General features: G+C 39.4%; 1 protein-coding gene across 1 annotated transcript in view; it reads left to right on the top strand.

Annotated features, from left to right (window-relative positions):
- The window catches only part of Rcd1 (Reduction in Cnn dots 1), a 350,852-nt gene that overhangs the window by 60,523 nt on the left and 263,558 nt on the right, over positions 1-26,771 (top strand). The window contains exon 3 of the mRNA XM_090374162.1: positions 4,297-4,534. Coding sequence (XP_090230288.1) covers positions 4,305-4,534 — 230 coding nt within the window. The 5' untranslated portion in view covers positions 4,297-4,304. The remainder of the gene's footprint in view (positions 1-4,296; positions 4,535-26,771) is intronic.

Below are 26,771 nucleotides of genomic sequence, written 5' to 3'. Positions count from 1 at the left end.
CCCTAATGGTAGTTACCTCTTTGAGTAAATTCCACTTGAGGACACTGTGATCACTGCCACCTAGTGGTTCATTTATCTGCAGATTCTTAATGCATGAAGAATCACTGCTGATAATCAAATCAAGAGTATTCCTGCCTCTAGTTGCCTCCCGAACATGCTGACGTAGAAAACAATCATCCAATAAATCCACAAAAGCCTTGCTAGTGTGTGAGTGACCAGCCCCCAAACTCCAGTCAATATCTGAATGGGAAATTAAAATCTTCCATTATAAGACTCTCTGATTTACTGGCCCATTCTATTTCCCTGTACAGTTTCTTATTATACTCATCAGAGTCATTAGGCCTATAGTACACTCCTACTCTCAATTTTGATCTCCCAATGCTTATGTCACACCAAACTGACTCGACACTGCACTGTCCAGCGATGTCCACTGGCTTCACTTCCTTGGATTTTATGCATTTCTTAACTAATAGCATAACCCCTCCTCCCTTCCTATCCAGTCTATCCTTTCTGTAGACGTTGTACTCCACAAATTCCAGTTCTGCATTCCTTATATCTGTGTGACACCAAGTCTCTGTTATCCCAACAATATCTGCCTTTGATGTTTTGAGCAATACCTCAAATTCATCAAATTTATTTACTAAACTCCTAGCATTGGTGTACACGCAAGTATACATGCAGCTATTTCTATTCTTAGCTACCCTAACACAACCCATGTGTTTACTTGTACCGCAATGACTCCCAGCAGTCTCTGAAATATCTTGAAATTTTGTTTTTCAGGCTTCTGCTCATTGAGACCACATTTATTTGTGAAATGAACTAGGATGTGTTAGCATTAGCAAAGGCACATGATGCAAGAGAGGAAGCTTATATAGCATCAGCCAAGAAAAAGAAAAAAAAAAAAAACCCCTTATTTCACCCATCCACTCGGTCCAAATGTTTGTCAAGTTCTGCCTTGAATCTATTTAAGCTATCAACTTCTACAACGACAGATGGAAGTTTGTTCCAGCAATCAACCACCCGCTGGCTAAAGGCAAACCTCTGCACATCTATCCTACAACTGTCTTTCCTCAATTTGAATTTATGCCCTCTCAGGCGATTATTTTGAGGAAGAGGAATATTCCCATCCGCATTGAGCATGCTCAAACCATTCAAGGCTTTATACATCTGAATCAGATCACCTCGCAAGCGCCTAGTCTCCAGACACTGTAATTTGCAAAACTTAAGCCTTTCTTCATAAGAGCAACCCTTTGTTTCATTCACTAATCTTGTTGCCCTTCTCTGTACTCATTCCAACAGCTCTACATCTTTCTTAAAATGAGGCCTCCAGACCTGTATACGGTACTCAAGGTGTGGCCTGACCATTGGCTTATACAAGGGGATAATCACCTCCTTACCCCTGCTAGAAAAATTCCTATATATATCATTGACAAGACATCATGAGCTACTCTTGCAGACCGTCTGTACTGCTCAGAAAACTTCATATCTGCCTGCACAATTACCCTCAGGTCCTTTTCACGCCGCCTCCATAGCCAAGTGGGCAGGAGCAGCAGTGCGCAGCACATGCTTCTTGATTAGACTGGGGTTCAAACCCGTGACCACCAAATTCGGAGTATGTGGAAAGGTCAGGGAATGACCACTGCATATCCCCAGAGCAATATGGCCTTAGTTGGTAATGCTCCTAAAAACCAAATAACAACATAACAACAACAATGCCCTTTTCATTCTCTACCACTGTCAGTGTGGTACCACAGAGTTGATATGTTACTCTGGGATTACTGCTTCCCATATGTAGTACTTTATATTTGTCAATGTTAAACTTCATTTGCCACTTCTCAGCCCATCTGCTCAACTTTTCTAGATCTGTTGCAGCAGTGTTCTGTCATTAGTGTCATTAACAACCCTGCCAACCTTCGTATTGTCTGAAAACTTGAACATTAAACCTGATATACCATAATATCTTTTATAAATACAGAAAACAACCATGGACCCAACACTGAACCCTGAGGGACTTTACTAATAACATTAGTTCACGAAGAGCAGTGTCCATTGATTACCACTCTGTCTTCTCCCACTCAACCATCCCTTTATCCCTAGCAGCAATTTGCCTCCAATGTCACACTGCTCCAATTTGTGCAGCAGTCTTCCATGTGCAACAGTTTCTAAAGGCTTTATAAGATACAAATATATATTATCAAAATTATTCTTTGCATCCAGTTCCTTTGTGACTACATCATAATATCCAATCAAATTGGTCAGACAACACTTCCCCTTAACAAACCCATGGTGAGTCCGAGCTATAACAAGTCTTGTCTAGATGATCCTGCAATGCTTCATTAACCAGTGCCTCCATTAATTTCCCTGGAAAAGAAGTTAAACTGTCAGGTCTGTAGTTACCTGTGTCTCCCTTTGATCCTCCTTTGTGGATTGGGGTCACATTTGCACATCTCCAGTCCATGGTACCTCCCCTTCCAGGGAGGCTCTAATAATTATGGCTATGGGTTTAATTCCTTTGCCACCTCCGTTAATATAACTGTATAGATTCCATTCACCCCAGGTGCCTTTCTTATGTTTATCTTCAACAATTTCTCCTCCACTTTACTCTCAGTTATTACAAGATTATCTACGTTACTGCCAGAGTTGAATACTTCTCTGGCATTCCCCTCGCTGAATAACTCCTCATGTGTGAATGTAGATGCAAAATATTCATTTAGTTTGTTTGCTACCTGAGCAGGATCATCAACAGTGGACCAATCTGATTCATCCCCTTCCTTCTAGAGGTTACATAAGTAAAGAACTCTTTGCTGTTTTTCTTTGCATCCTTTTCCAAAGATGTTTCGTAATCTGCTTTCGCCTACCTAACCTCCTTTGTAATTTGTTTACAGACCAGCTTATTTCTATCATAGGCTTCTGTGTCACATGTTAATTTATATGTATCGCATGCATTTTTCTTCTCTGTCACATGTCTAATTGGTTCATCTGACATCCATTTAGGTCTAAATCGTGAACAGTATTTCTTAGTTTGTATGAAAAGCCTAGTATCTTCCAAGATGAATTCTTTGAATGATTCCTATTTTGTATTTGCTGTTGGTAACATCATCAGTTGGTCCCACCATATAGAATTTAAATACTGTCTCAGACCACCGTAGTCACCTTTACAAAAGCAAAAACCCTTACCTTTACCCTTGATGGTAGTGTTACCTCTTTGAGTAAATTCCACTTCAGCACACTGTGATCACTGCCACCTAGTGGTTTCTTTATCTGCAGATTCTTGATGCATGAAGAATCACTACTGATAATCAGATCAAGAGTATTAATCTCTCTAGTCGCCTCACAAACATGCTGCTGTAGAAAACAATCCTCCAAAAAATCCACAAAAGCCTCCCTAGTGTGTTAGTGACCAATCCACAAATTCCAGTCAATCTCTGGGATTCATTAGGCCAATAACACACACCTACTCTCATTTTTCCTTTCCCAGTGAATGGATATTTATATTTGTATGAATATGTCACACCAAACAGACTCAATATTGCATTATCCACCAACATCAATTGGATGCACTTCCTTAGATTTTGTGTTTTTTTAACTAACAGCATAACACCTCCTCCCTTCCTGTCTTGTCTATCCTTCTGTACACATTGTACTAAATTGGTGTTCCTGCCTTGCTGCCCAATTCTTGGAAAAATATATCAGAATTTGTATTGCAGTGACAAATTGTGCAATGAAGCAAGCTTATGCATCATCATCCGGGAAAAAAAAAAACCTACCCCCTCATATTTCCATCCACTCTTTTAATAAAGGTATGTTAAAAATTTAAAAAAAAATTAAGATCATTTTTTATTAAGCAGCCCACCCCCCACGTCTTTTAGGTTCATTAGCATTTACATATGAATAAGGTGCCTATTGTTTTCGTCATGCCTGTCTGCCTGTACACCTTTATGTGATAACTCAGCATCCTGTTGGATATATTTTCATGAAATTTTATATTTGGCCATTTTAGAATAATTTGCTGAACCTTTTCCATATTTCATTAAAATCAATTCAATGGAAATCAGGTAATTATTATTTTTTTCTGTATACCTTGATGATTTTACCTTATGTTGACCATTTTTTTTCTATTTATATTGTAGATGAAGTACTGGATATTGATTGTTGCTTGTGCTTATTGAAGGAATAATGAATGGGCAATATGGCAGAAAGAAATGCTTGGGATTTGCTTTTTTTTATATATATAATGTATATAAATTTGAATTATTACTGCTTACTAAAGTACATTAACTTGTTTTTTTCTCCCAGCTGCTATAATGTCATTGTTAGGAGCTGGCATAATGCAACTGGATATCACAGCAAAACCCAACCCAATGGAAACCTATTTGCACCAGCTTTCTGGCCAAGAGAAAGAACCAGATTTTATTATGTTGGACCACAGTTATGCAAAGCCTTGGAATGCCCATCCAGATTCTAGCCATGCAAGACCAGCTCGAATGTTATTCATGAAAGGCTTACTTAGACATCATACTTTACCTTCATCAAGGTAAATTTATATAACTAGTATTCAGATTTATTAAATAATTATGCATGTATGTGGAGGTTCTGTATTTAGATGCCAATATATTTTAAAAAAAATTATATTCATTGATCATATGATTAGACGAATACTGAATTAGAACTGCTAATGTACTTTTTGTATTTTTGTATAGTAGTAAGCCATGGCATTAGTGTCTCACTGTGTGAGTATTTTTATATAATATCGGTGTGTAGATACACCATAGACAACTATAAAGTAGTTGTTGTAGGCATCATTTGCTCTTTCTCTTATTGTGCTCTGCCTTCACGACGAGTTGCCATGATATTGCACTTCCTCGAATAAGTAACGCTTCACTAATAGAGAAGACTATTGTTACTTATTCTCAGTGAGTACCACCACCCAGACATGTTTCAAGGCTATTGGCCTATCATCGGTGGGTGGGCAGGTACCCTGGTATTGCAGACATGACGACCCAGTTGTGAAGATAATCACACAATATGAGAGATGCCAAAAGGTGTATATGACAATATTTAAAATAACTAAATGCACAAGGCATAAAACATTAAGAGTTTAATATCTGTATAATATCGGTGTGTAGATACACCATAGACAACTCTTAAGAAACTATAAAGTAGTTGTAGGCATCATTTGCTCTTTCTCATATTGTGCTCTGCCTTCACGACAAGTATTTTTACCCATCGTCGAAAAAAAGAGTATGAATATTCTCAATGCACAATAAATTAACAGCATTTTTCAAATTGAAATATATTGTATAAGGTTGATTATTTGCAGTAGATAGCAAACTACATTTTATCCTTGAACTCGTATCACCAAGCTAACTTTTCTCCTGGATGTCTTCTGTTTCTTTCTCTGGAATGTTCTTTGTTTTTTCATGAATATTACATAAACCTACTTTCAAAAAATTTAAATCTAATGTTAATTAAACCTGATGCATTCCCAAGTTTTATTAACAGCTTGCTAAATTTTAAAATCTCCTAAAATTACAACTCTAGCCATGTGATTAGAGTTAGCAACGAAAGAGTTCTAAAAATGGCAGAGACAGATAGATACCTAATAAAGATAATACAGAGCAGAAAATTGACTTGCTATGGTCACAACCTGAGAGTAAAGAAATATGAAATACCACAAATTTCTCTGTACGATAAGTTATTGGGATCCGAGGGGGAGATGGATGGATGACCTGAGGGATTGGATGGAATGCTGAGAAAATAATTCATGATGAGTTATGAGAAACTTAGGACAGAGAAACTTGGTATTTGTTAGCTGCAAATTTCTTAGTTGGAGGTGGCACCTAATGAACAGGAAAATTACAACTTGGTATGGCACAAGATTGTCTGTGCCCATACCAGGTAATTCATCCTAACAAACAAATTATCAGTACACACAGGGATGTGGAAAGACTAGACAACAACAAAGATAATTCTAAAATATATGATTTTGATTTGACATTTATGACAGTTTTACAGTCACCAATTTCAAATTTCATATTTTTCCAGAAATATCTCTACCTCTGATTAAATTTTTCTCTATACCTAGGTTTTCTACCAAATTCCCACAGTGGTGGTTTCTGAGGATCCAGGGTACCAAGGTGCAAATATTGAATCCACAGTTCTTTGACCTTCTGCCTTATATCTGACAATATTAACACGATCCAAATACATCCCATCATGTAGTTGTCCACAAATTAGATTCTTACATTACTCTCACAAATAGGTATCTCTTCTCTGTCTCACTTTAATGTGAGTTAAACTCCATTCTTTAGATTGGAGACCACGTTAGCTTTATAGATAGCCAGCTTGTTATCAAACTCCTTAAGTTTCCATGCTTCTTCCTGAATATTCTGATTTACCTTTCTAATTTGCATATTGCAGGCAACAAACTTTTTTTAATTTTTGTTAAGTTCGTATGCTTCCATCTAAACACTTGATCTATCTTACTAACATCCACCTTAGGAATGCCCAAAGGCTGGGAGAAAAATAGTTCCAGACATCATTGGAATACTTTTTCCTGCAACCTTTTTGTTTTCCTTGTTGTAATTGGTGGTTACACAATTATCTTTCATAAATGTTTTCCAAATACTGTGACTATCCTAGGCAACATAGCTTACACAGGTCAACAAATATTTTTTCATTGGGGTTAGGGGAGCAATAGTAGTAGTAGTGGCATGTGATGCAAGAAAGCAAGTGTATGAGCTTATGCAGCATCAGCCAAAAAAAAAAAAATTCACACAACCATTCTCTCTAAATGTTTGTACAGTTCCTCCTTAAATTTATTTAATCTATCAACTTCCACGACAGATGGAAGTTTGTTCCAGCAATTAACCACCCGCTGGCTAAAGGCAAATTTCTGCACATCTATTCTACACCTGTCTTTCCTTAATTTGAATTTATCCCCCCTTAGATTCGTAATCTGAACAAGTGGAAGAATCCCTTCAGAATTCAGCGTGCTCAACCCATTCAAGGCCTTATACACCTCAATCAGATCACCGCACAGGTATCTAGTCTCCAGCCATTGCAATTTGCAGAACTTAAGGGGAATGAAGGGATCCTCTTGGTAAGAGGATCCCTTCATTCCCCTCACCAATCTTGTTGCCCTTCTCTGTGCACACTCAAGCAAATTTACATCCTTCCTAAAATGAGGACTCCAGACCTGTACGCTGTACTCAAGGCGTGGCCTGACCATTGCCTTATACAGAGGGACAATCACCTCCTTTTCCCTGCTAGCAAAATTCTTATATATCATTGACAAAACCCAGTGACCTGCCCTGGCAGCCTGTCTGCATTGCTCAAAAAACTTCATATCTGACTGCACAATTACTCCCAAGTCTTTTTCATTTTCTACCACCTTAAGTGTAGTACCACACAGTTGGTATGTTTCTCTGGGGTTATTTCTACCCATATGCAGTACTTTGCATTTGTCAAGGTTAAACTTCAGTTGCCACTTCTCAGCCAATCTGCCCAAATTTTCTAGATCCTGTTGCAGTAGCACACTGCCATTACTGTCATTAACAACCCTGCCAACCTTTGTATCATCTGCAAACTTCGACACTAAGCCTGATATACCTTCATCAATATCATTGATAAATATACAAAACAACAGTGGACCCAACACCGAACCCTGTGGGACTCCACTAATAACATTAGTCCACGAAGAGCAGCACCCATTGATTACCACCCTCTGTCTTCTCCCACTCAACCATCCTTTTATCCATTGTAGCAACTTACCCTTAATACCATTCTGCTCCAGTTTGTACAGTAGTCTTCCATGCGCAATAGTGTCAAAAGCTTTCCTGAAATCCAAGTATATGATATCAAAATTATTTTTTGCATCCAGTTCCTTTGCAACCACATCATAATATCCTATCAAATTTATCAGACAAGACCTTCCCTTAACAAACCCATGTTGTGTCTGAATTATTGCTGCAGTCTTGTCTAGATGATCCTGCCATGCATCTTTAACCAGTGACTCCATTATTTTACCCGGAACAGAAGTTAAACCAACTGGTCTGTAATTACTCGTGTCACCCTTCGATTCCCCTTTGTGAAGTGGGGATACATTTGCACATCTCCAGTCCGTGGGACCTCCCTTGAGTCCAAGGATGCTCTCATAATTATGGCTAAGGGTTTGCTTACTTCCTTTGCCGTCTCCTTTAATATAACTGGATGGATCCCATCCACCCCAGGTGCCTTTCTTATGTTTAACTTCAACAATTTCTCCTTCACTTTGCTCTCAGTTAGATAGATAGATCTTTAGATATTGATTCCAAATCAGTTTTTCAGTCTTATTCTAGCTTGTTTAGTTTTTGTGCTAAGACCAATTACCTGAACATGATGAGATAATCATACCATTCAGCCAACTGAAATGAATATATTGTTATTATTACTTATTATTATTATTATTATTATTGTTTTTACACTCATATTTATGTAATTGTTTGAATATAATCTATATCCTTGTTATTTCAGAATTTAATTATTTTATTATAAATTGTTTCAGATAAGATCTGGTGAATTACCAAAACTCTTTTATCATCGTGCCTTGAAAGTTTAAAAATCATCCCAGTAAATTTTGCTTTGTGGTGTTCTTTCCCAACTTAACACTCAACACAGCAGATGCAATCATGATGGATATTCAGAAAACTTAGTACTTATATTTTAGCAGTCCTCTCGGTGCCCAGAAAAGCTGTGAAATTTTATTTTTTTATGTTATTTATACCTCTTGTTCATATCGATTATGTGACCAGTTGAACAAAAGAAAAAAAGTCTTTTCCATTACCCCTACTTGTGATATGGAGAGAGCCAAAAGACCATGATAGCGAGTGTTACTTTGTAATATAACTGTAACTGGATTATCAGCAAAGAATAAGCACAAGATTATCCAAACCTGGATTCAGTAAAAAGACATCATGATGACATTGCCAATTCGATACCTCCACTGCATGGACTAGATTCTTTAGAAGATGAAATGGAATGCAATGAATGTGTGATTGGTGAAGATCTGAGAAGTTGATCCTGTATCCAGGATCCAGTTCTCAGATCTTTGAGATAGAGACATTGGGGCCAGAGCTGTTTACCCATGATGAGTTGAATGACCTCATTATCTAACCCTCTCCAAAGGTAAAACCAAACTTCTTACTCTCACAACTAAAGCAGAAACACTTGGTTAAGAAGAATGACAGTGTTTCACTATAAAAAAAAAAAAAAGTTTTGGCTATATTCTTTACAGTAAATGGTCTACACTACGACTGCCATGATTGTTGTTTTGGTTTTTAGGAGCATTAGTAACTAAGGCAATATTGCTCCGGGGATATGTGGTGGTCATTCCCTGACCTTTCCGCATCCTCCGTATTTGGTGGCCATGATAGTAATGGAGTTTTTAGGGAATTGTCACAGGTACCCCTTTCATCAACCCCTCACAGCAAAGTTAGAAAGTTATCTTGCATAATGGGAACTTAAAACCATCCGTCCCTTTTGCCCACTCTGCTTATCTAAATGAGACATCAAGATCCTACTTGAAGCAGTTTAATATAGCACTCATCAATGGAACATTCTGTGGTGACCTCAAAGTCAGTGGTATGTTCATTAACATGAAAGGAGGGTGCTGAAAATATCGTTTCCTGTGCCTTTGGGACAGCTGACATACTGGAGACAATTACATCAAATGTGACTAGCTTCAAAGAAGTACGTGTGAGCCAGAAACTTGTAGTATTGTAGTACACACACACACACACACACACACACACACACACACACACACACACACACACACACACACACACACACACACAGTATATTCCATTAGTGGATCCAGTGAAAATTTATCCACAATAAACTTGGCCTAATGAAGAGTTTTATGAAGCAGTGGGTAACATGAATTTGAGAGGATTTCATTACTCCAGTTAGAAATTTCCAAAGACCATGAAAGTGGAAGGAGAGGGGAACTTTGCAAGAGAAATTGAAGAGCTGCAGGAGGAAAAACTTTGAAAAATGCTTCAGTGTATTAGAACTAAAAGAATGGCAGGTTTTTAAATGGCTCTATGGAACCTTTTTAGGTAAACACTTGTTTCCCATATACAGGGTGTCTCAAAAATATTGGTACAAACGTTTAGGGGAGGTAGGTAACATCTAAAGGAATGTGAATCGCATAGGAACCCATAACCGTAAACGTCACCATAAGTCTGTAGACGGCACGGTAGTCGCTGCATGAAGACCATGCATCAATATACGAACTGTGAGCTGGCAGACATGTACCTAGTGTATGGATTAGCAGAGGGCAATGGATGAGCCGCTCAACGAATTTATGGAGAACGCTTCCCAGATAGACATGTACCGGACCACCGTTTGTTTGAGCATGCGCATCAAAATTTGTGCGATTATGGGTCATTTAGAGGTAACAGGAGTAGTGCGTGCAGACCACGTTCGACGTAAACTCCCTCCATTGAAGAAAGGTGAATGCCATCCAGAATAATCCTACTACCAGCACACGTACCGTTGCCTCTGCCTTAGGAGTGTCTCGTTGCAGCATACAGCGTGTTTGGCACGACGATTCCTTACACCCTTTTCATCTCCAAAGGGTTCAGTTACTGCTCCCCCAAGATCATCCTGCACGTGTGGCTTTTGCACGGTGGTTTCTCCAAGAAAGTGTTTAAAACTTGAATTTTCCAGATTTTGTTTTGTTCATGGATGAGGCTTATTTCACTTGGGAAGGCTTATTCAATCAGCATAATGCTCGTGTGGACTCACGACAACCCACACGGTGTGCGCCCCCATGCAGCACAACGTCGCTTCGCAATAAATGTGTGGGCAGGTATGGTCGGTGACTGCTTAATCGGCCCATACCTGTTACCATCCCGCATGAACTCTGCTAAATACCGGATCTTTCTTGAACAAGTTCTACCAGGGTTACTTGACGATGTTCCATAAAATGTGGGACGCAACATTTGGTTTCAACATGACGGAGCGCCTGCCCATTATGGAAGGTGTGTTTGTGACCATTTGAACAGGTGTTTTGGGCGTCGATGGATTGGCCATGGTGGACCACACTTACCTGATTTATCGAGCCTTGATTTCTTTCTGTGGGGGCCCTCAAATCTATCGTGTATGAATCGCCTGTGGAGACAGAAATGGATCGCGTGGCGAGACTCGTCTGCACTGCTGCTACTGCCAAAGAAACTCCAGGTGTGTTCGACCATGTCTGCCAATCCTTGCTGCGTCTGTGTCACGCATGCATCGTGTCTCATGGTGGAACCTTCAAGCATCTGTTGTAACATCATGAAATGCATCCATCTCGTACTCCATTGTTAATATTATGTCAAATAAATGTTTGCCACTAATTACTGTCTTGTGTCATTTCTCCTTCTTGTGCCTCTGCTACTACTTTCAGCACCTCCGTAGCCAGGTGGGAAGGAGCAGCAGTGCGTAGCACACGCTTCTTGATTAGACCAGGGTTCGAGCCCGTCACCACCAAATACGGAGGATGCGGAAAGGTCAGGAAATGACCACCACATATCCCCGGAGCAATACAGCCTTAGTTGCTAATGCTCCTAAAAAAAAACCAAATAACAAATAACATAGCTACTACTTTTCCATGACGTTTCTGGTTATGGGTTCCTATGCGATTCACATTCCTTTAGATGTTACCTACCTCCCCTAAACGTTTGTACCAATATTTTTGAGACAGCCTGTATAAAGATGGAGTTCAGAAACTGTTCGATGCATAAAGAAATTAGATGTGATATGTTGCTGGAACTTCATTTCTTGCATTTGCATTCCAACTTCTTTCTTAAAAACCTTGGTATGGTGAATGATGAGCAGGAGATTATAATCCATCAAGATAATAAGTCAATAGAATTTGTATTAATCTTCAGATTGCTGAGTACTGTACCTTGTTACTTTACCTTTAGGGGTATGGTTTTTGGAACATTAGAAAGAAAATTACTGGAGCCATTATTTTATGATTGTGTGTGTCTAAGTTTTGCTGTGACAGCCTTTGAGCACTGTACTTTAATAATTAGATATTCATGTATTTGTTTTGGTATTTTCTCTCTCAATTGCTCAAGGGAGCCCATAGATATCCTGAGCATTTTTGGTTGCTTGCTGAGTGGTTGTCTTCCCATTTACTTCAGGTAGCACATTTTGGAGGCTTATATTTGCATTCACATTTCTCATACTTGTAATTTACTTTGGCTCAGTTGCCACAGATTTGATATTTCTGTACATGTTCAGAAGTAATAGTCAGAAATAGGTTGGAGGAGCTGCATGTTCGGTTAAGAAGCATATAGATTCTTTAGCAGTACGTCAAATTGACATGTGTGATGTTGAGCTAGTCTAGTGTGACTGGAAAACAAAATTGAGAATAGGATTTTATTATAGGCCAAATGAATGTCATTAGTGTGATGAACAGCTGTGCAGACAAACCAAGTGGGCTATTAAATCAGAATGTCTTATTATGGGAGGATTTTCACTGCCATGTTTGACTGTAACTTGTGAGTTGGATCAGTTATTTAGTAGCCATTTCTGGATTTAATGGTTTTTTATGGCAACATGTTAGAGACAAAGAAATCACTACTTTTGATTATCAGCAGTGACTCTTCATGCATTAAGAATCTTCAGGTTATGGAATTACCAGTTGGCAGGGATTATATTGTATTGCCGTGTAATTTATATAAAGACATCTGTTCTGTAAAGGGGATTTTGCTTTATTCTAAGACAGTTTTTAAATTCTTTTCCTTTCATTGGAATAACTTGATGTTAACAAATGCAATTATTGAATGGTTCAGGAAAGTAACTGTAGAAGCTACTAAGCAGTTCCAACTAAGAGATATTGTTCAAGATTTAAACCAACAGATGTCATCAGATGAACTGCAGACTAGCAGCAGCAGAGAAGAAAGATACATAGGATGATGCTAAGCTTGCTAAGATAGATTATGAGAACTCTTTAGCTAAAGATATTGAGAACAAATAGATAAGAATTTTTTGCATATGTTAAAACTAGAAAGGGATGAATCACATTGATCCACTGGATATGAATGGCATAACTATTGATAATCTTATTTGAGTTTTTGACAAGCTGAATACATATTTTGCAGCTGCTTTCAAACATGAAGTTTTTGGGGTTGAGGATATCAGAACTGTGCCTGATTCTAACTGGTAGCTAAATAATTTTATCATAACTGAGAGGAAAGTTGAAGAAAAGTTGAAGCTAAATGTAAATAAGGCACCTGAGACTGGTGAAAACTATTCAGTTATATTAAAAAAACTCAGCAAAAGAAGTAAGCAAATCTTTAGCCATTATGATAGCATCTTTGAATTCAAGGCACGACTCTACAGAATGTGCAAAGGTCTCACCTATTCACAAAATTGGGGAAGGAGGATCAAAGTGAGCAATTAAAGACCAGTTAGCTTGAATTCTGTGAAAGGAAATATAATGGAGTAAGTGGTTAAGAAAGAAATGCAAGATCATCTTGACAGGAATGCAGTTATAGAGCAATCGTAGCATGGATTTATTAAGGAAAGATCTTTCCAATCTGATTAGCTACAGTGATGTAGTCACAAAGTTTGTTTGTATCCAGGAAGTGGATTACAAACAATAAGTTTAATATTATCTACTTAAGATTTTAGTAAAACTTTTGACACTGTTCCACATGAATGATTGCTGTACAGTTGGAGCAGTGTGGAGCAAGATACTACTATGGATAGGAGGTGGTTGGGTGGCAGAAGTCAGCAGGTGATTATTAATAGCCACTGTTCTTCATGGACTAATAATAAATATTATTATTATTATCAGAGTTTGAGCCTTTTACTGTTTTTGATATATATTAATGATATTGACCTTGTTGTATCAAACTTAACGTATAAGTTTGCTGACAATACAAGGCTGGCCGACCGGGCTAGCCGAGTGGGTAAAGTACCTGCCCGGCAACCCAAAGGTCGCGGGTTCGATTCCCGCCTCGGGCTTGGATCAAAGTACTGCAAAAACCTTGGGAGGTGCAATATGGCCACAGAAGCCGATGCGCCAACAACTACCAAATCAAAAAAAAAAAAAAAAAAAAAATACAAGGCTGGGCAGTATTGTTAATTGGACTAATCAGGGATGCTACGCCACCAAAACTGGTTAAATTAGGCAGGTGGGCTGAAAATTGTCATTTGAGGTTTAACGTGGATAAATGCCGGGTACTGCATTTATTGTACAAGGCGATGGTTAGACTACATCATGAGTATAAAGGTTTACAAGCTTAATTTTAGTAAGGATGTGAATCTGTTGCACATCATTGTTAAGTCAGGGGCACAAAATTGTATTCTTTTGAAGAAACACCCATATTCTGTAAATGCAGTGTCTGGAAATCTGAAGTGGATTGAGTAAAATGCTGATTTCATCCTTACCCTTTCTGAGCTGACAAAGGGGACATAAATTGTAAAAGGGGTGGCTGCAAGATATATGTGAAGATTTTCTGTCAACCAGAGATTAATTAACTGAAACAAACTTTCATCTAGTATTGTGGAAGTGGATTTCATCATGCACTTGCATCTTCAGCAGTGCAAATGCATGCCTTTCTGCCCAAGGAGATGAATCATCAACCCACAAAATTATTTCCTACATCCTACTAATGAATAACATGATTTTCCCTTAACAAAACTGTTGTGCAGACCTCAGAATTCCATTTCTATCTAAATATCCCTGTATTTTACTCTGTCTTTGCTTCCATGATTTTTCCCTTAACAAAACTGTTGTGCAGACCTCAGAATTCCATTTCTATCTAAATATCCCTGTATTTTACTCTGTCTTTGCTTCCATGATTTTTCCCTGCCACTGAAGTCAGACTCTGTAGTTATCCATTTCACTCCTGGGACCTCCTTTATACCAGACTAGAGCGGCAAAGCAACATTCTGGGAGTAGTGGGAGTGCTGTGGCTCGGGAGAATAGGAGGGACAATTGTATGGATCGTAGCCTTATGAACTGTGCTGCTTATGCAGTGTTTGCAGAGCTATCTAAAGGGGACATGTACAGCTAAGGGGGATGTCTTTGTGGGTGTTGGGTGAAAGTAGTATGATGAAATTGCACGTGACAGCATTTTAATAGGCATTTATGAGAGCTTGAAGAACCATGTTAAATCTTCACAACAGAGATGGCTCTGTTGTGAAGGAAATGGGGGAAAATGCAAAAAGGATGGAATAGGACCAGGATATGTCTGCTAGGTGCAAAAGTAGATGATGTACAGCAGATATCATCTTTTAAGGGCACAAAAGGTGATGATATTAAGAATAGGAGACCTGAGTACTTAAAAAGTACAGAGACTAATGTTTGCAAAATGTCTCAACTTAGAATTATATTTCAAAGTGTCTGCAATCCTGCCCAGGCACCATAGGAGGGAGTATATATCGAGAGCCTTGTCAATCATTTCAGCCCTGGAGAGACTGTGCAAGGCACATGGGGTAGAATTTTTCTCAGTGCAATCTGTGCTTTTTAACAGGAGAGATTGGAACCTTATTGATTATTTTTACATGGATGGCATACACTTAAATAGAATGGATGCAAGAATATTTGCTGATCCTATCGAAGCAGTGTCAGGTGGGTTGAAAAACTGATAACTTAGGGATACACAGACTAATAGATTAACTAGAAGCAGAGGTAAAAGTGATTCTTATACTGCTTTCTACTGCAATGCAGCAGCAGCCTGGAAAGCAAAGTGTTGGAGATTCCAGTCCCTGCTGTAGATCATATGGAACAAGTAAATACATGGGCTGTGTTAGGGTAACTTACAGTAAGAATTGCATGTACACTAATGCTAGGAGCAATAGTAAATAAATTTGATGAATCAAATGCAGACATTGTGGGGATATCAGAGACATAGTGTCACTCTGACATAAGGGATGCAGAATTTGAATATGGCGAGTGCAGTGTGTACAGATAGCACATAGCCATAGTATGTCATATGTACTTGTTTGTGGTCTCTAGGGTTCCCCCATATTCCACTGTGTTATCTGTACGTAACAAAAAGCCACTGCTGACCATAAAGTTAGTGTGGGTTTGCGAAAGGTGTGGTAAAGTGTATTGTGTTGGAGTATTGTAGACTGGCAACTTTAGCAGTCGGGGGTTAGAAACACCCAGTTGGCTGCCACCTGCTTCCCGTACTTTGCCATGAGTGGTGTGCCAGGTTCTGCAATCAAGAGCTATTGTTGGACTTCCCAGAGAATTCTGAAGAAGCCAAGTTAAATATCAAAATGAGTAGGCAGGAAAGTGGGAGAAGTATGGGGTAGAGGTTGACGGGGAAAGAGGATAGAGAGAAAGGGGGATAGAAGAATCATGTCCCCTTGAAAGTTGGACAATATTAGATATTTAAGTAGTTGAAAGAACAGGAAGGACTATGTTGTCCATTCACCCCACAAGGGGATTTAGCAGAAATCCCATCCTGGAATGACACGTTCTGCTATTATCCTACCCTACAGGGTAGGAGTAATAGCAGACTGTGAACCAGGATAGTAGCGCGAACATCTTCTTTACAGCCATCAGAAAAGTAGATGTAAATCCCAACCAGTGTGATGCTGGTCAGCAGTAGATCCCACCCCAAAATGGATTCAGTAGCCAGTCTGTTAGCGTCAAGATCAGGAAGGTTATGATTGGATGCCAGCAAAGTTCTTGGCGTATACAGACAAGTAATTGAAGAAGCCATCATAAGTTGTTGGAGTAGAAGTTGGTCCTGTGTTGAGTAGAGAATTCCAGTATAGTCTGAAGACAGCAACAGGTGAGATAAAGATGGGCTACTTCAGCATGTAAAGTCAAATTCTTCACTCAAAAACTTTATTGGCAAATTGGGAGAATGCCAGAAAGTTCTCTTCTGTGTTAATCAGGGAAGGAGAATCCTGTCTGACAATGGAGACTGAAACACAGGTCAGATTAGAAAGGGCAATCATGCAGTATGTGTTCTGAGGTTTCCAGTTGGAGAGAGGTCAAGTTTGTGAGGTTTTGAATTCATGCTGCCATGTCCAGAGATGAGGTATGTGGCATGAAGTTCTGGGTTGAACCATTTGAGATGGCGTTTGCTAAATTCCTTCACCTTTGGAAGAAGCCTGAAGGTAGCCCTGCCCAGGCAGTTCAAATTCCAAGCTTGGTTCTTTATGGATGCTCTTTCTGTGATGGTATTTCAGGCAGTAGAAAGGAAAGTTTCAGGCAATGAAATGTCATGTTCAATAGGCAGATTTTTGCATATAACCTGCAGGGCTGGGATGGATACCATCCTGCAGGCCCTGGAGATTGTGAGGAGGGTAATCCTCTGGGTCAGTATTTGCCAGATGGCAGAAGCCTCGATTCAATGACCCCATGCACCAGCACAATATGTGATATAATACAAAGGGTACTAGGAAAGTTTTGCAATACAGCGTTGTTTATTTAATTTTTTCAAAGTAATTTCCTCTACATTCAATACACCTCTCCATCCTCCGAAACCAATCTTTAAACCAGTTCTGCCAAGTTTCACTAGGGAGTAAAGCACACTCGTTGTCCCAAGCCCGTAGTAGGTCCTCATCACTGGAAAACCGCCTCCCTTTTAGCTTCATTTTCACATGCGGGAACAGTGCAAAGTCGCAGGGAGCAAGGTCTGGACTGTAGGGAGGGTGCTCGAGAAGTTTCAGTCCTGTCGTGGTCAAATATTCGGTGCAGGCTTTGGCGCGGTGAGCTGGAGCATTTTCGTGATGGAGGTACCAGGTGTCCATTCTTGACTTTGGCCGCAGGTTCTTCATAGATCCAATGACTTTAGGCAGGCATTGTTCAGTATACTACTTAGCTGTGACTGTCTTCTGCGTGTCCAAAACGACACGTTCCACAATTCCACTCGATTTGAAAAATACAGCTATCATTTTCTTCTTTACAGGTCGGGATTTTCTGACAATTACGGGTGTGTCGTCATCATCAAAGACCCAAACTTTGTTTTGAGCCTTGGTCGGCAGATCGTAATAGTACAGCCAAGTCTCGTCACCTGTCACGATGTTGTTCACATACCGAGATTGTCCCTTATCAAACTTTTTTAACATCTCCCGGCACCAAGTCAAACGTCGTGTCATCTGCTCTTCAGTCAGTTGATGTGGCACCCAGAGAGAACAAAGTTTCTTCACGTGCAAATGATCTTGCAGAATCGAACGAATTGCTGGTGCATTTAGGCCCCAAGTATCCTCTATCTGTTGGTAGGTCACTCGCCTGTTTTTGTCAAGCATTTTCCTCACAGCAGTAACGTTTTCCTCCGTAACTGACATTCGTGGCCTTCCCGGCCTCTCAGAATCCTCCAGAGTGAAATTTCCCCTTTGGAATTCTCTATCCCACCTGAATATCGTTGTACGATGTGGACAATCATCATCTAGTGCAAGAGTCATTTCTTCTAAGCACTGGTCTATGGTTAAACCACGCACGAAATTATACCGCAAAACTGTCCTTATCTCATTTCGTGACCACGATGCCATCGCAAGCACTTTACACTCTCACTACTAATGAATAACTGAGCCCATCGACTTGGCGCGGCGGCTACTATGCACGTATGAACATGTCTCAACATGCAGCAACAAGCAGCTTCCTGTGATTCATTGTTGCGTCATATTGCAAAACTTTCCTAGTACCCTTTGTACTCATAGTATACATTTAGTGAGCATTCCTTTAGGCCCTAGTCCTTTTTACCATTTACAGAGAGCAGGGTATAGTGTTAATTGTAATGTGGCATCGATGATTTACCCCAACTCTGTGTCTGGCAATGTGATCAATACAAAACTTTGTAAACTCCCTTCCCCAACCTTCACCCCATACTTCTCCTACTTTCCTTCCCTCCCATTTCAGTGTTTAACCAGATTTATTTAGGTTAGTGAGTGTTCGTGAAGTGTTAGTGTGTGGTTGGGTTGTTCATTCAGCCTCTTAGCCTAGGGGCTTGTGTTTTCACATATAAACCTCTAGTTCACTGTACAGCACCACAAGGAGGTGGGATGGGCAGTAGGGAGTAAAAAACACTGGCGGGGCAAACCTTATGGTAGCCAAAGCTACAGACAGGGAGATCCCAGTAAAAAAAAACAAAGCGAAAATGAACATAGTAGTGGGAAGACAGGAACTGGAGGGGGGGGGGTTAAGGTGGTAGAGAGAAAGGGCTACAGCATCGAAGGAGCCCGCCTGGTTGGAAGGCAGTACAGATGGACCCCCCCCCCTCCCAGGTCAGGATGCCCATTCTGGTCTGAGGGTGGATATAATAGCTGACAGTAGAGGTGACTCACCAGGCAAGTGGGGAGGTGCCACTCAGGTTGGGGGAAAAAGGAATGAGAGAATATTGATATTTATTACTTAAAGCAATCCTAGCCAACTAATGGCAACCCCGCTGTCAGTTATACATAATTTAGCAGTACTCTTATATACTTCCTCTCCTGTTTGCCCAGGAAGGAGGGAGGGAGGGAGGGAAAAAAAAACTTGCCATGACCAAAAAAAAAAAAAGGTTGATATGAACAAATTGAAAAATAATCATATTACATAAAAAATAAATATACATATAATTAAATTTCAGACAAAGTCCAGACTTCATTGGAAAGATCTGCATCTGTTCACAGTCTGTTGGAAAGCCAGCAGCACTAGCTGCTGAGAGCAAAAATTCCAGCAAAAGGAGCTGGAGTTGCAGTGGATATAGCAGACTCAAGCCTCAACGATTTCACGGAATTCTAGGTAATTCGGCATACACCATACTACATTACAAATCCAAGGCTTCCAGATGCAGAAGAGTCTTCCGCCTAAGAAATATTGCAGTTTCAAAGGCTTAGCCAAAAAGTTCTTCTGTTTATCAACTAGAATTGTCTCGCAGCCTTCTGCCATAAGATTGAGATTACTAACCCGAGATACCAATTCAATTCGCAGATCGCTGTACTCTTCACAGTTGTACATAATATGTTCCCACGATTCTTTTTCGCCACAATGGCAACTAGATCTTTCATTAATTCCTAAATCATGCAACTTTGCATTAATCGAACCATGACCAGTTAATAAGAACATAGCTTGTAAGTTTGGGGCAAACCATTTGAATTTTATCGAGGCTGAATTTCTTAAATCTGGGAAAAAATTTTGTGTAATCTACCCTTTATCACAAACACTCCAACACTCTTGCCAGATTTTTACCAAAGCATCCCAGATTCTTGTCCTTTCCTTCCTGGGATCTGCCAAAATGTCCACCTCTATATTCAGAAAAGAACAGGGAATGAAGTAAGCCAATGCACAATACAATAAATGCAGGTCAATTGGCAATTTTCCAGTCACAGTTCTGCATGCCATGCACATCCTAAGGAGCATTACTTTTTGAATGGAACTGAGCTTTCTAGTAAATACTTTTCCACTTACACATTCAAACCAAATTGGTGCACCATACGTTACCATGGGGATAAATACACATTCATATAGCAAGTTTAGCACCTTACCTTTTATTCCCCAGCCAACTCTAGTGATTTGAGTAATTATCCCAATAAATTTCCTCACCTTTTCTGATAGATAAGTAACATGTGAGTTGAAAGTCAGAGATCCGTCAAACATAATGCCTAGATATTTCAATTGCCTTGCTGATTTTAGGATCGACCAATTCATTCTAACAACCGGGGATCTTCTACTCGAAAATTGATCCTTGAAGACCATTGTCCTTGTTTTGGTTCCTGAACAGTCAGTTTATGTAACCTACACCAGTTGTTAAGTTCAAATAAAACCTGCTGTGACCTAGTTTCTAGTTGCATCCGTGTATTTCCTTCAATAAGCAACACAAGTTCATTGGTATATGCCACCATCTCTGTAGGTTCCACATTAGTGGTCCAAAAACCAATCCTTGTGGGCATTAACTGGTCACCTCTAGTACAATAGAATCAACAGACGACTTAACAGCCATTGTACGGTGCGTGGGGCTTAGAGGGGAACAGGTATTCTGTGTGTTATCAGACACTCAGTCTAAAGCACTGATGGATCCAATATCTTTCTATTGCAGAAGATTTAGGAGAAGCCCGGTTGGCCTGCCTCCCTAAAATCCACTCACGCACACCTTCTCGATGGTAAGCCCTGTTACGTCACTTAGGTGGCAACGAATGTGTAGCGTGGTTCTCTTCAAGATGCCTGGTCAGCGTGAAGAGGAAAAGACCAAACCCTCCAGCATATGACAGCGCGACGAAACAAATGGCCCTCAGTCCCCAGCGGCTTTCACTCTCCCTCTTACGGCAGTGAGAGGATCAGAATGGAAGCAGAGGGTGCTAAGAATCTCTGGGTACGACCAGGCTGCCATGCACGGAAACTGAACTTGGCCTGTTATAACGTAAGATCGCTCATCGGTGAAGACAGGATATTAGAACTGGAAAAGGAATTAGAAAATGTGAATTGGAATATCATTGGTTTGGCTGAAAAAAGAAGAAGAAACAAATCACTTATAAGTTTATCAAGTGGAAATGTACTGTTTGGTTTGGTTTGGTTTGGTTTTTTTTTTTTTTTTTTTTTTTAGGAGCATTAGGAACTAAGGCCATATTGCTCCAGGATATGCGGTGGTCATTCCCTGACCTTTCCGCATTCTCCGTATTTGGTGGTGACGGGCTCGAATTCCGGTCTAATCAAGAAGCGTGTGCGCTACTCACTGCTGCTCCTTCCCACCTGGCTACGGAGGTGCCTAATCTGCTGTACACCAATGGAAACAGTTAAAGGAGTGAAGGTAGAGTTGGGTTTCTGGTCCATAAAGATTTAAAAAACAACATTTTGGAATTGAAAAGTACATCACCAAGGGTGTCAAGACTAATACCCAAGATTTGTAAGAGGTACAAGCTAAAGATTATAATGATTTATGCACCGAAATTGAGTCTTCTAGATGAGCAGAAAACCCACTACATTATTATTAAGGGGACTTCAATGCAAAGGTTGGAAAAAGACAAAACAATGCAGAAAGGGGAACTATAGGAAATTTTGAACTATAGGAACTATAATTCAAAATAGGAATAGGAAAATAGGAAACTATTTTGAACTATAGGAACTATAGGAAATCTTCTTATGTCCTCTTTGAGGACATAAGAAGATTTAACACAAGAAAAGTAGAACAAGCATTAAAGGAAAACAAAGGACTTAAATCAGCAGCCATGAGCAGTAATACAGAAAGACAAATGATACTGAAACTGAAGAATATACGATGGTGTACTTATAATTAGCAGAAAAGGCATAATTCAAATAGCAGAAGACTACTATAGAGAATTATACAAGTAGCGAGGGAATGATGCCAGAAGTGGGGAAGATGTATCGCAAATTAGCAACACATACAACATACCTGATATTCTTCCTGATGAGGTAGAGCATGCATTCAAAAAAATGAAGAATCAGAAAGCCTCAGGGCAAGATGAAGTTGTTAAAATTGGGAGGAAGAGACATAACACAAAAACTGGCAAGGCTCTTCACAAAGTGCATTAGAAAAGGTGTGATGCCTAAGGAGTGGAATAATGTAGTCATTGTTTTGCTGCATAAGAAAGGAGATAAATCAGAAATTGGAAATTATAGACCAATTAGCTTGTTATCCCACATCTACAAGTTGTTCATAAGGATCATTACTAACAGATTAGAAAGAATACTTGAAGAGAATCAACCGAAAGAGCAAGCTGGCTTTAAGACAGGATTCTCAACTATGGATCATCTTCACGTAATTTTGCAGCTAATGTAGAAAGCAAAAGAATTTAAAACACCATTATGCCTGGAATTTGTGGATTACGAAAAGGCATTTGACTCCATACAGCATAAGGCAATGTTTCAGGCACTGGAAAGACAAGGCATAGATACCCCATATATTATGATTTTGAAGAAAATATACGAGAACGCTACCTTGTTTATTAGACTAGACAAAGACAGTAGAAAATTTAAAATCGAAAAAGAAGTTCGACAAGGAGACACAATATCTCTGAACTGTTTACTGCTGCCCTTGAGGAAGCTTTCAGAAGATTAGACTGGTCGCAGAAAGGAGTCAATGTGAATGAAGAGTACCTAAACCATTTACGATTTACAGATGACATTGTAGTCACAAGCCATGATCCCAAAGTTTTAGAGGAAAATCTTAATCAGTTATGCACAGTTAGTAAGGATTTTGGGCTAAAGATGAATATGGCTAAAATAAAAGTAATGATGAACAAGTATGCCACAGAAAGGGAAATAATGATTGAAGGAGTAGTAACTGAAAAGGTGGAGTCATATACTTATCTGGGACAAGTTATTAGCTGTAATAATGATAAATGCCTGGAAGTCAAGAGAAGGATAAATTTTGGATGGATAGCATTCAGGAAATATAGTCACATACTGAAGAGGAATATCCCAGTTGTCTGATACGTCAAATAATGAACCAATGTATACTCCCCACCATGACTTATGGAAGTGAAACTTGGGCACTCACCAAAAGAATGGAAGAGAAGCTGAGAACTACACAGCGAAGAATGGAATGAATTGTATTGGGAATCAGACTGTTAGATAAGAAGAGAAACACATGGATTTGGCAGCAAACTCAAGTAAAGGACATTCTTATCAAAATTAAAGAACTAAAATGGTCTTGGGCAGGACACATAGCTCGAAGACATGATGTCAGATGGACTAAGAAAATGACAGAATGGTACCCAAGAGGAGCTAGAAGAAAACCTGGAAGACAAAGGTGGAGATGGATAGATGAAATTCATGAGTTTGTGGGTAGTAAATGGATGGCCATTGGACAAAACAGAAGGAACTGGAAAGTTGCTGGAGAGGCCTTCTTCCTGCAGTGGATTGAAAATGGCTGATGATGATGATGATGTACGGTGCGTGAAGTAGTCCTTTATCACCCTAAATATCTTAGTTGAACAGCTTGCAAGTCTCAACATCATAAGAATGCTGCTCCATTGAATGGAGTCAAAAGCTCCCTCAAAGTCAATAAAGATTCCAAGGACATACTTACTGTTCAAGCCTAATATATAGTTTTGTAATGCCCGAAGCACATCTTCTGTTCCACTACCTGGAGTAAAACCATATTGTCTGCCAGACCAGCCTAAGTGTTTTTCAGTATAGTCAGTAATCCGTCTCGCCAGCACCCTTTCAAACATCTTTCCTAATCCAGGGAGGAGGGCAATAGGTCAATAAGATTGTGGATCATTCTTTGGCCTAGATAGTCCCTTCAGTATCAGCTTTAATAGGGCATCCTTCCATGGTGATAGAAAGGCCCCATCATGCAGGCAGCTATTAAAAGCTTTAAGAAGGATCCCTGGTATCAGTCGATGAGCCCGTTTAATGACCTCTCCATCAATGAGGTCCATCCCTGGGCATTTATTGTTCCTTATGTGTTGTACTGCATCACAGAGTTCAATCAGGCTAAAGGGATCCTCGTCATGTACAACACCGCCAATAGAGTATGCTGTATCTCCATTATATATTTTAGGCTTGCCAGTACATAGCTTATATACAATTCCCCATGGGTTCTCATTGCCCACTGTTCTAACTAACGTTCTCCAGGCAGTTAATTTTGATTTAGATATCATACGCACGTATGCACTCCGTTTCCTCTGATACTCTGCTTTAAGTACATTAACTTCCTTCTCCCCATTGTTATGCCTGCTTCTTTGGTACCTTTTCTGCACTTTATGAACCTGCTTCTGAAGTTGGCTTAACTCACCAGACCTCCATTAGATGTGCTGGAAGCCTCAAAGAGAGACCACTAAAATAACTCCACTGCATTCTCTCCAATGAATTCAGTCTCCAATCTGACTGAATGCCCAAATAAGTCAGACATGAATATATTCGTTAAACCTATTCTACTTTGCATTTTCGATAGCAAATCGTCGTAACTGTTCCTGAGACGGAACTAGTTTTATGTCCCTGACAGAAAATACAATGGCCCGATGATCAGAACAACATCTGTGAAAAGCACAACGAATTTTATAACAGTAATAACTATGTCCTTATTAAACACTACAATTGAAGCTCTTAAGTCTGGTTCATCTGCACATAGTACATATGCTGAAAGTGGATATCCTATAGGCTGACCTTTCACTAAGTATGGTTCCTATATGCAGGCTATATCAATATTCTCTCTGCTGCACACTAGTCTAACTTCATCAGCCACCAATTTTGATCTCTGAGCATTAATCTGTAGTATACATAGATTACCATTAGATTTTGCATTGTACTGATTAAGAATTAAGTGATTATCAATATCTACCATTAACATTATCAAATTGCCATGCTCTTTCTTTGACCAACTTAAGTGCATTCAAGTATTCTGGACACAGTTTACACCTTACAGAATAATTTACAGCTTGATTTTTTTGCCTTACAATTGGAACAGATTGGTTGTTCTCGCTGATGAGTACAGAATGTGTAGGAGTGTCCTATACCTGCACAAAGACTACAGACAGGGTCTGTGGGATAACATATTTTAGCTGTTTGACCAAATCCCTGACAATTGTAGCACAAAGTAACTAAATGAAAGTCATTGAACTTATATGACATGAAGCCAATGAAAATCCTACCATGCAGTAACAAATGAGTTCTAATTCACCTTGACACCTAGAGGACCCAATTATTTCCTGTTTTTGCTTTATTAATACAGCAGGCCCCCGTTATAACGCATTTCGCTTTATAACGGGGGCCAATTTTTCATCAGCCACGCTAATTTAATTACAGATGAGATTTAAACTCAGTACCATATTAGACATCGTGTGGCGGCGCCTCCGTAGCCATGTGGGAAGGAGCAGCAGTGCGTAGCACACGCTTCTTGATTAGACCGGGGTTCGAACCCGTCACCACCAAATACGGACGATGCGGAAAGGTCAGGGAATGACCACCGCATATCCCGGAGCAATATGGCCTTAGTTGCTAATGCTCCTAAAAACGAAAATAACAACAATAGACATGATGCAAAACGGACAGTTTACTTGAACATTGTATCATAATTAATGCAGCCAACGCAGTTACATTTTCGAAGAGTTAATAATGGCCGAAAAGAATGAAAAGGCAACGTTTGAGTGCAGTACGAAGACTATAAATGTAAGAAAAAGACTGAATTTGAAAATCAAATTAGACATTTTGAAGTGAATCGATTCTGGTCAAAGACAAGTGGATGTGTGCCATAATTTAGCACTGGCAAGTTTAACTGTAAGAACAATTATAAAAAAAAAAATAAAGAATTAATTTTAGCAGCGGGAAAGATAGCTGTTCCACTGCAAGCAACTAGGGCTAAGCCAGCTATTAGGATTGAAATGGACAGACTAACTAATTTTATTGAAGATAATATCCAATGCAGAATTCAGTTAAATTAAATATTATAAAAAATAAAAAAAAGAGAGAGAGGGGTTATTAGCCTATATGATTATCAGAAGAAAACACCCACCTGAAAAAAAAAAAAAAAAAAATGTAGAACCATTTAAAACTAGTAAGGGCTGGTTGAATAGATTTAAAATCCAGGGAGAAGCCGCAAGTGCAGAAGGAGCCGAAACTTTCAAAAAAGAACTTGTTAAAATTATTGAAGAGGGATATTATGTGTTATATTTCTCAACAAGTTTTTAACATAGATGAAGCAGGACTTTTGTGGAAACGAATGCCTAAAAGAAGTTTCATATTGAAAGAAGAAAAAACATACCAGCTTTCAAAGCGGCGAGGGATCGGTTGACTTTATTGTTGGGTAGTAACGCTGCGGGGGATTTAAAATTAATACCCTTTTTATTTTATTTGGAAGAGGGCCAAAGTTCAATCCAAAATCGAC

The sequence above is a fragment of the Mastigoproctus giganteus genome, chromosome 5 (genome assembly GCF_048544385.1).
Source record: "Mastigoproctus giganteus isolate SK-2022 chromosome 5, ASM4854438v1, whole genome shotgun sequence".
Classification (NCBI taxonomy): domain Eukaryota; kingdom Metazoa; phylum Arthropoda; class Arachnida; order Uropygi; family Thelyphonidae; genus Mastigoproctus; species Mastigoproctus giganteus.
Note: the sequence above shows the minus strand (reverse complement) of the source record. Positions and strands in the feature narration are given on the sequence as shown.